We start from the raw sequence: 11,107 nt of genomic DNA on the forward strand, positions 1-11,107 counted from the left end.
TGACAACAAAAAAGTAAAATTGCTTCTTATTTCCTCTAAGCAAAATGTAATACTGCTAATCAATCGACCCTTTAGTTCTTTCTTAGTGCAATACTAATTCAAAGAAGTTTTTTCTTGAATCGAATGCAACTCTTTCAAGACATCCTTGATGTTCATCCTTTCCATTGGAAATTCCATGGAACAGGCTACTCCAATTCCAAGTATCAAACTCAAGCCTTCTCTGATTTTGGAACTAATTGTAATTTGACTCTGATAATTGGGAGTTTCATTCGTTCTTGTCTCTCCATACTGATGATCTTCTCTTTCCCAAAGAAGAATAGGATCAATAACATCAACTAGTCGTTCAGGCAAAGCCGCTTTGACAAATTCATGTAGCATAAAGCTGTCCTTGAACATGTCATCAGTCGGCCTTTTTCCTGTGAACATCTCTAGCAAGAGTATGCCATAACTGTATACATCACCATATGTTGATACCTCATTTCCCATACCATACTCTGTATATTCACATATAGCATGTTTGTTTGAAAGGAAAATGAGAGTAAGTACATAGTCTTGGAATTTGTAATGAACTTGAGATGAAAGAAAAAATGTGATCTAAGAAAAGAAAATACCTGGAGGAGCATAACCCACTGTTCCTCTTACTCCAATGGAGCTTGATTGATCAGTTGAACAATCTTGTGTGCACTCAATATGAAATCTCACCAAGCCGAAGTCACCAACATGTGCAGTCATTTCTTCATCGAGAAGAACATTTCCTGGCTTAAGATCGCAGTGAATAATCGGTTTATCGCAATGATGATGAAGATATTCCAATGCATTAGCAACATCAATGGCAATATTCAACCTTTGAAGAAGACTCAAACTCTGTGGTTTCTCTAGAGCCTCATCATCATTTGTTTTTGGATTTGGATGCAACCACTCATCTAGATTGCCATTTACCATGAATTCATACACCAAAGCCTTGAAATCATGACCTTGAAAGTCAACACTTGAACAAGCTGAAAGTACTTTTACAAGATTCCGATGTCTGATATTTCTTAAGGCTTCGCATTCAGCAATGAAACTCTTAGAAGCTCCATGGTGCAAGAGGTTGAGGACCTTGACAGCAATTGTACGTGAATCCTGATCAAGAATTCCTTTATACACAGACCCAAAGCCACCAAGACCAATTAAATTAGCCGAGGAGAACCCGTTTGTCGCTTTTTGGAGACTTTGGTAAGATACATTCAGAAGAGAATTTTCTGAGTTTCTTGAAGGGTTTTCTTTTCTCTTCTTTCTTAGAGAAAAAAGTAGACACAACAAAACCAAAGTGATTCCAAGAAGTGCGGCAACTAGAGAGATTATCAACTTCAAGGTAAGGGTCAGCTTCTGCCCCTTCTGGGATTTTTTGAATTTACATTTAGGAAGCTGAAACTCCATTATCCCACCACAGAGCTCACCATTTCCCTTAACTAAAGTTGCACTCGCATTACTGAAAACTCCTTTTGTTGGTACCCCACCCTCAAAATAGTTGTAAGATAGATCCAATTGCTGCAAGAAATTGAGACGTTCCAAAAATTTTGGAATTTCTCCAGACAAATTGTTGTTAGAAAGATCTAAAAGTTCAATACCTCTTAATGATTCCAATGATGAAGGTATAGGTCCTTGGAAGAAGTTTTTTCTCATGCGAAGAACTTCAAGTTTTACACAGCCGCCAAGACTTGCTGGGATTTCACCAAATAACTTATTCTCAGAAATATCTAAACTTTCTAGATTTTTCAAGTTTCCTATTTCCGTGGGGAGGATACCAGTAAATTGATTTGCAGACAAGTCCACATCAATTAGTGAGAATGAGATTAGACCCATGACATGTGGAGGAATAACACCACTGAGCTTATTCCTAGAAAGATCCAATTCCACCAAATTTTGGAACTTAGCAAGGCTTGGAGGGATTGCTCCATGAAGATTATTCATTCCTGAATACAACTGTATCAATAGTGTTAAGTTTCCTAGTGAGGGTGGAATGTTCCCTGAGAGATTGTTTGCAAATAAACCCAAAATTCTTAACTTCCCAAGATAGCTGATCTCAGAGGGAATATTACCTGATATTGTGTTCATGCCAATATCCATCCACTCCAAGTTGATGAGATTTCCTAAGCCTCTTGGGATGCTTCCGGATATTCTATTTTGTCTTATAGCCAATACGGTAAGAGTAGTCGAGAAGTTGCTAATGCAATTAGGTAACACACCGCAAAGGTTATTATTACCTATAGACAATGCCTTGAGATTTGTGGCATTAGTGAGAGAGCAAAGAAAACTCAAGCCATTTCTTCCACCATGTCCAAAGAGATTGGAGTGAATGGAAAACATTTCAAGTCTGTACAGCATTCCTACAGAGGGAACTTTTCCAGTGAGTTTATTGGAGTGCATATACAGGTCATATAGATATGAAGCGTTAGCTATTGAAACAGGGATAGATCCAGAAAACTGATTTCCAAAAATGGAAAATTGTTGAAGATTGGGTAAGGTGATGCCCATGTCCCAAGGAAGACTCCCATGTAATTTGTTGTCTCCTACATCAAAGACTGTGATAGAAGAGAGATTAAAGATTGATGGAGGAACTATACCAACAAATCTATTTGAACCCAAACTCAAAAATATAACTTTCGTCAGCTGGCCAAAAGATTCAGGAATACTCCCCCCCAAGTTATTATAAACAGCATCCAATATTTTGAGAGAAGATAAGTTTCCGAAAGAAGGTGGGATTCTTCCTGTTAGGTTATTATTGTAAAGAGACAAATGTAGGAGTTTGGGCAAGGTGGAAAGCTCTGCTGGGATTTCTCCAAATAGTTTATTATAATGAACTCCGATGGAGATGAGATTGGTGCAACCAGATATATTGCTTGGAATTTGGCCACTGATACTGTTGTTGCCTAATGCCAAGATTTGCAGTCTGCGCAGATGCCCAACTTCTGGAGGGATTATATGAATAAAGCTGTTGTTTAAGAGGATTAGTTCCCTAAGAAAACTCAAGTTTCCTACTTGTGGTGATATGGAGCCCCCCAGATTTTGGGATTGCACGTCCAATTTTGTGACCCTGTCATGATGTTTTCGACCACAAGTAACACCTTGCCAGCTGCAGAAATGGATGCTATCATTCCAGGAGCTCAGAAAACCAAGTGGGTCATGAGTTATCTTGGCCTTGAAGTCGAGCAAGGTCAACCTGTCAGTCTCATTCCCTGCGCCAACCACAAAGGTGATCAACGAGACAAAGCAACAGAGGAACAAAAAATACTGAATGCAGAATGAAGATGATGAATGCGCCATGAATAATGGCTGAAGTAGAAACTGCTTCTAACAGAGGTGAGTTGATAGTTTTGCTATTGGTACCGTTATATATGTGTATATATATATGTGTGTATGCATGCATGCTTGCAGCATAGATGGATGTATTTTAGTGGGTTGTCTTCTTTCTCACATGGGGATGAAAAATGCTCACTATACTTGTACGTCTTCACTTTTGGGTAAGAAGTCAAGTTGATGGCCAGGTGTTGAAATTCAGTACTGCCTTGCGTTTCACGCTCACAATGCTCACAATATGGCTAGATTTTCTTGCCAAGGGTGTGGGATCATTTACATGGGGCGCGGACGGTACGTGCAAGGCGCGTTCTTGATTCCTCTATTCGAGAAAGAAAATGCTATTTTGTCTATATTTTGCATCTTCATTTTGATTGTGTCTATTTCTTTTGTTTATTTTTTTAAAAATGTTTAAAAAATATTAAAAAAAAAAAAAAGTTACAAATGCAATGGGGCATGACAAAGGGGTACATGCTAGGCGGCAAAGTAAAATTGTCCAATCGGGACGAGTGAAAATCACTTTAAAACAAAGAGCAGCAGTTATATGTCGACTGCCAATTCTATAAAATTATGAAACATATGCAATGTATAGCAATTTGAATTGCCTAAGTAGAAATTAATAACATGACCACCAAACACGTTACATGTATACAGAACGTACGGGTACCTATTTTTTATTCTATTAATAATAATAATAAATGGTCTGTTTCTCTTTGAAGCTTCAAGTTGTTTAGGAAATTTATGCAGACCCTGGGGTTTTGTTCCCTCAGAATTTCGATCTAGGAGTTCTTAGCGTATATAAATGCCTTTGACAAAATCGATAACCAGTAAAAGATGAGAAGTCTTTTCTTCTTTTTTCTTTTTCTCTCTCTTTTTATTGGATTAGTAATCATAAGTGGTAGGAAATCTTTTGTCTTCAATCCTTTTTTTATTAATCTTAATATCGATAAATTAAGTGGATTTATTGTGGTAATAAAGACAATACAATGAAAGGTCTTTGATGATATTTCCACGCACTTTCCTTAGCAAGAAACACTATATGATATAAACTTGCCTGTTAAATCTTCCTCTTTTTATTTATTTATTTATTTTTATAGGAGAATTGATGATAATGAGCAACAATTGCCTGTCAAAATTAAGGGATATTGATCCTTGCAATTCTGTCGACATTCACTTCATCAAGTTAGATTCTATTAAAATAATAAAATTATTTTGGGTATTTTAAATAATAATGTAATAATTTAGTATTTCATTTTTTTTATATGTTTAAATAAAATCTTGTGCATTGATAGAGAATCAATGTAATGACCTAACCTAATAATTTTAAAGTTGGAATATTAATGATTTTTATAAGGCATAAATTATATTTAATATTGGATCATATTGGATAAGCCTACAAGTGATAAATTATTAAGGTTGATTATGAGTTTTAATTAGACTCAATAACTAGGTTGAATTCCATTTATTATTTATTGAAGGAGTTAGACTCTTTTTAATCGACTATTAGAAATTTATTTCAATTTAAAATATCATTGATTGAAGTCTGTTACACAGTCTTAGTCACTCTCAATCCAACATCAAATGAACTACTAGAGTATGTCTTTAATTTCAAACACACTAAGATTACAATTCTAGAATCATCTTCACCTTAAAACTCCTAAACCTGACCCATACCATCCTATAAATAGAGTCTCATGTACTGTACATTCACATACCTTTTCAAACCTAGGCATTTAGTTCTTAGCTCTGATGGCTTTCTAAATCTGTCTTCCAAGTGCAGAAGTTATTAAAGTAGTATATGGATGAGTTCTAATGTCATTTCCATAAGGACAACAATGTTCATGAAGAGCAATCATATAATGAGTTGTGTTTGTGTGAGGAACTTGTTAGTGAAATGGGCTACTTACACAACTAAAAAAAGAAACAAGAAAAGTGTCTTTATGCACTGATATGGAGTGTATTAATGAAGAATGGTTTGGATCTTTTCTTTATTTTTTTAACTAAATAATTTTTTGAATGCTTGTAATATTAAAAGAAATGAGTAAAGAAATAAATTCTAGAGAAATAAGCGCAAGAAAAATAAAGATTGCAGAAATATAAATACCTAAGAGACAATATATCAAACACCTGGGCTATGGGACTGTCTCATCCTATCTCAAACTCTGATTTACTTCTCAAGCTCTATAACTCAATTGTCAATCCATTTCAAGTATTAACAATTGGAAAATAAAAGAATTAAAACCAGATATTTTGCCAAATCTAAATGTCTATAGTGTTATGATCCTTCTTAATTACTCGTTCTGGGCTGTTGTACGCAGGTGGGAAGAGATTGAATGAAGAATGAGCATGCAAATACAATGGAAAAGGAAAGGCAGACAACCTGTTTGATGAAAGGTTTCAGCCACAACGTTGCATTGATAAGGATCCTCTTCGAGGGAGAATCAACCTCCTTACAAGACTACAAATTCTACTTTTTTGCCAAAATATTCTGATGTCCTTCTCTGCCATTTTTTGGCTTACATATGGATGTAAAACCACTACTAACAGAACTAATGGAATTGAAACACGTGGAATGTAAAACAGGTTGGAATGTAAAATATAGGCTGGTAACTAACTGAAAAGAAATGCCCAGCTATGTAAAACAAAACGCACCGTTTGGGCATATCCCAAATGCTGCGTTCAATGAACACACACACACTTCATCACACACACACACCACACGTCCAGCTTAATCTGGAATTAACACACACACACAACACGGTGTCGTTCAGCTTCCACTTAGGACAGACTTCGCATCTTCACTTCAGAACCCTTAAGACACTTCAGATTACTTTAGTTTCTTCTTTTCTTCACTTGCTTTTTCTGTTTCTTCCACCGACGCCTCTGCTCATCCATTCTTTTGTACTCCCAGCCGCCGGTCTCATGACAAAACTCCCCCCTTTACAGCACCTTGCCCACAAGGTGCGGGTAAAGTCCTTGGAGACGCCACAACACCTCCCAGGTGCTATCTTCCACGGTTAAGCCCACCCATTTGACAAGCACTTCGGTAACTGCTCTCTCTCCCATCTTCTTCATTCGCCTCTCTAATATTTTTTCTGGTTCGGGTCTTACTTCACCCGTGTGGTCTGTTGGTGGTAGGGATGGAAAAATGGGAACTTGAGAGCCGATCTTCCTTTTGAGACAAGACACGTGAAATGTCGGATGGATCTTGGAGGACTCCGGGAGCTTCAATCGGTAAGCTACTGATCCCACCTTAGCTTCAATTTGAAAAGGCCCATAAAATCTAGGGGCTAATTTGAGATTGTGTCGTAGTGCTAGGGACTTTTGTCGGTACGGTTGTAATTTCAAATATACCCAATCACCGACATCAAACTGCCTTTTTGTTCTTTTCCTGTCTGCATAGTGTTTCATACGGTTTTGAGCTTCACTGAGATTACTTTTTAGCAATTGTATCACACTATCCCTGTCTTTGAGCATTTGATCCGCTGTGGCATTTTTGCTTGTTCCGGAGATATAGGACAGTAGGGTTGGGGGAGGATGGCCATAAACTGCTTCAAATGGGGTCATTTTTGTGGCTGTGTGATAGGTGGTATTATACCACCACTCTGCCATGGGTAACCATAGTGACCATGCCTTAGGTTTTGCCCCTGCGTAACAGCGCAAGTAACATTCCAAACCTTTATTGAGGGCCTCGGTTTGACCATCAGTTTGGGGATGATAGGCCGAGCTGAAGTCTAGAGAAGTTCCTTGAGACTGAAATAAGGCTTGCCAGAACGAGCTTAGAAAAATAGGATCCCTATCTGATACTATGGACTTAGGAAATCCATGCAGCTTGAAAATATTCCTCATAAACTCCTCAGCTACCCCTTGGGCTGTGTAAAGATGGGCCAAGGCTATAAAGTAACCATACTTTGAAAATCTGTCCACCACTACAAATATCACGCTGAATCCCTTAGAACTTGGCAAGCCATCGATGAAATCAAGGGAGATGTCAGTCCAGGGCTGGTTAGGAATGGGCAAGGGTTGTAACAACCCAGCAGGGTATGTCGTTTCATACTTCACGGCTTGGCAAGTCTCACATTCTCGTACCAGCTGTTTGATGTCTCGCTTCATGCCCTTCCAATAAAAATCACGCTTCGCCCTGTGATATGTTTTTAAGTACCCCGAGTGACCCGCTTGGGGACTGTTGTGAATGTACTGCAAAACCTTTTGTTTAAAATCTGAATTGGGAGCCACCACTAGTCTCCCTTTTTTAACCAACAACCCTTGTTGCAAGGATAACCCCTTAGGAACTTCCTTATTATCATGCAACTTTTGAATTAATTCAGTCAACTCCGTAGAGTCTTGGTAACTCCTCTTCAATTCTTCAATCCAAAGTGGGGTGGGGACGGATATCATAGCCGAGTAAGTTGCCTCTTGACTCTCACCTTCCTTCCTTGACAAAGCATCTGCCACCTTATTTTCTTTTCCCTTTTTGTATTCAATAATAAAATCGTACCCCATCAACTTAGTAATCCACCTTTGTTGTGCCTCAGTTCCTACCCGCTGTTCGAGCAGGAATTTAAGTGCTTGCTGGTCCGTTTTAATGATAAATGGTTGCCCAAGAAGGTATGGCCTCCATTTTTGCACCGCTGTTACTAAGGCAAATAACTCCTTCTCGTAGGTGGATAGTGAGAGCGCCCAGCCCTTAAGTGCCTGGCTGAGGTAGTAAATAGGTTGTCCAGCCTGCATTAACACTGCCCCGATGCCCTTTCCACTGGCATCACACTCAATCACAAATGGCTTACTAAAATCAGGAAGTTTTAGGACTAGTGGGTGTGAAACAGCTTGCTTTAAGGCTGTAAATGCCTCACTGGCCTGCATGTTCCAAGAAAAAGAGTTTTTCTTGAGTAATGAGGTGAGAGGAGCTGCGATGAGACCATAATTCCTGATGAATTTCCGGTAGTACCCCGTGAGCCCTAGGAAACCTCGTAAGGCCTTCACATTCTTAGGTTCAGGCCATTCTATCATTGAAGTAATCTTAGAAGGATCAGCCATTACCCCCTTACTGTTAATAATGTGGCCCAAATAGTCAACTTCATCAACCGCAAACCGACACTTAGATTTCTTCGCATACAAGCAGTGTTGTTTCAGCATGTTTAAAACTTCTCTTAGGTGACCTGCATGTTCCTCCCTGGACTTACTATACACCAGGATGTCATAAAAAAAAACAAGCACAAATTTCCGCAAAAAAGGTTTGAAAACATCGTTCATTAACCCTTGAAATGTGGCTGGAGCGTTGGTGAGGCCAAAAGGCATTACTAAAAATTCGTAATGTCCATCATGGGTACGGAAAGCTGTTTTAGGAATGTCACTTGGCACTACCCTCACTTGATGATAGCCCGATCTTAAATCGAGCTTGGAAAAAATCACCGAGCCAAAAAGTTCATCCAGCAACTCATCAATAACTGGGATAGGAAATTTTGCCTTCATCGTTTCCTTATTAAGTGCTCTATAGTCCACACAAAGCCTCCAACTTCCATCGGCTTTACGGACCAGCAAAACAGGGGAGGAGAAAGGACTAGAGCTGGGTCTAATCACTCCCGATTCCAATAACTCAGCCACAATCTTTTCAATTTCTGTTTTCTGGTAATAAGGGTATCGGTAGGGTCTATTTGTGATGGGTTGAGTGCCCTCTTTAAGGATTATTTGATGGTCATGAGAACGGGGTGGGGGTAACCCTTGGGGTTCATCAAATACGGTTTTAAAGTCTTCTAACAGTTCAGAAAATTGCCCTTCCACCACTGCAGAATGTTCCTTCACTTCCCTTTCACCTATAATCTGTAAAAGAATGCCCTTCCCCTTAGCCAAAGTTGCTTTTAATAACTTTGGACCATCCTCGACAACCGAGGAGTTCAACTTCATCCCCTTGAATTCAATGGTTTTGCCTTCGCACATAAAGGTCATTAATAGTTTTGAAAAATCCCAAGTTATGGGACCCAAGGTCTCTAGCCATTGGACTCCAAGCACAATGTCACAACCAGCCAACTCTAATAAATGAAGGGGGGGTTTTAACAAATTACCTTGCACTTTTAGCTGGGTTGTCCGGCATATGCCTTCACTGTTAAGAGATTGGCCATTTGCCACTCTAACTTTCAAGTTCACTGAATAATCCACAGGCAGCTGCAACTTTGCTGTTAATGCTGAATCTAAAAAATTGTGGGAGCTGCCTGAATCTATAAGGATCACCACTTGTTCACCACAAAGACTCCCAAGTAAACGCATTGTACTCACCGTGGGGGTTCCCGCTATGGCAGCCAAGGAAATTTCCAGCTCTTCCTTGCTGCTGGTTGGTGTAGTTTTGTTTTCCAGCACTGTTTTGTCATCCATTCCGACCATTGGTAGCACTTCCTCTTCCTCACACAACTCCTCACATACTTGCTCATTTACATCCAAGAGGTAAATGCGAGGAGTTTTACAAGTATGTTGTGGATTCCACTTCTCATCACAATTAAAACATAGGCCCTTGCGTCGCTTTTCATTCATTTGTTCAGAAGAAATTGGTTTAGCGCCCCCCATAGGTTTTTTCCATTTGTTAGAATAGTCGCTCGAATAAGAGCTAGTGGAATAATTTCCCCCACCCATGGCTGTGGTTCTTTCCCCCATTGATCTAGCAATTTTTCTGATGCTTGGAATGTATTCTTCTTGCATTTTTGCTAATCCATATGCTGCATTTAAATTCACAGGGCATAACATACGTACCGGGATTCGAATTTCATCTTTCAAACCACAAAGAAAACAGCTCAACTTATGATTATCCGAGAGAGCTCGTAGGCGGTTGGCCAACCTTTCAAATTGGCTCATGTAAGACTCAACCGTAGTGGTTTGTTTCAGCCTCATCAGTGCCTCCATTGGATCGTCGTAGGCCGTGGGTCCAAAACGCAACAGCAATGCTCTGGAAAAAGTGTCCCAATCACGACATAACCCCCCATCGACAACATTTTCGAACCATACGAGAGCGTCTCCTTCCATATGGTAAGAGGCCATCAATAGTCGTTGAGGCATTGGTGTTTGGTGGAAGTCGAAATAGTGGTTGGCTTTAAAAAGCCAGGCGGCTGGATTGAGTCCTTGGAAATGGGGAAAATCCAGCTTGACCCCTCTGGAATTCATTCTTCTTGGGTCATGATTTTCCACTTCAAAGTTGGCTTCATGGTTAAAAAGTGGAGGATGTGGTGGCTGGTTCTGTCGGTTCATCAAGGTACGTAGCATATCTTTAATTTCTTGAACATCAGTTTTGAGCTCACTGATTTCAGCTTTCATTGGAATAAATTCCTGTTGGTGTTGCTCTACTTGAACTTGTAAGGCCTCTATGAGTTGAGTTTTGGATCTTGTATTTTCAGCCATGGTTTTGGGTTGTAAGGGAGGTCGTTTGGTTGTTCTGTGAGGCTGTTTGGGTTGGCTGGGATGCTGTTTGGGTTGTATTGTAGGTTGATGGTAGGATCGGGTGACTACTGATACCAATGTTATGATCCTTCTTAATTACTCCTTCTGGGCTGTTGTACGCAGGTGGGAAGAGATTGAATGAAGAATGAGCATGCAAATACAATGGAAAAGGAAAGGCAGACAACCTGTTTGATGAAAGGTTTCAGCGACAACGTTGCATTGATAAGGATCCTCTTCGAGGGAGAATCAACCTCCTTACAAGACTACAAATTCTACTTTTTTCCCAAAATATTCTGATGTCCTTCTCTGCCATTTTTTGGCTTACATATGGATGTAAAACCACTACTAA

The 11,107-nt window shown here is 39.4% G+C and overlaps 1 protein-coding gene across 1 annotated transcript; it reads right to left on the minus strand.

Annotated features, from left to right (window-relative positions):
* On the minus strand, nucleotides 1-3,458 carry LOC122298598 (probable LRR receptor-like serine/threonine-protein kinase At3g47570). The gene is made up of 2 exons (XM_043108417.1): nucleotides 612-3,458; nucleotides 1-494 (listed from the first exon to the last, which is right to left on the minus strand). Exons 1-2 carry the CDS (start codon nucleotides 3,304-3,306, stop codon nucleotides 94-96), a joined length of 3,096 nt encoding a protein of 1,031 aa, XP_042964351.1. The 5' UTR covers nucleotides 3,307-3,458; the 3' UTR covers nucleotides 1-93.
* Nucleotides 3,459-11,107: the final 7,649 nt, after the last annotated feature.

Source organism: Carya illinoinensis, chromosome 16, assembly GCF_018687715.1.
Source record: "Carya illinoinensis cultivar Pawnee chromosome 16, C.illinoinensisPawnee_v1, whole genome shotgun sequence".
NCBI classification, from domain to species: Eukaryota; Viridiplantae; Streptophyta; class Magnoliopsida; order Fagales; family Juglandaceae; genus Carya; species Carya illinoinensis.

Excerpts from the sequence above, each read along its gene's own strand:
- LOC122298598 (XM_043108417.1), bottom strand. The coding sequence starts at position 3,306 with ATGGCGCATTCATCATCTTCATTCTGCATTCAGTATTTTTTGTTCCTC. Across the intron at positions 495-611 it reads AGTGGGTTATGCTCCTCCAG|AGTATGGTATGGGAAATGAG; the intron begins GTATTTTCTTTT and ends GTGAATATACAG.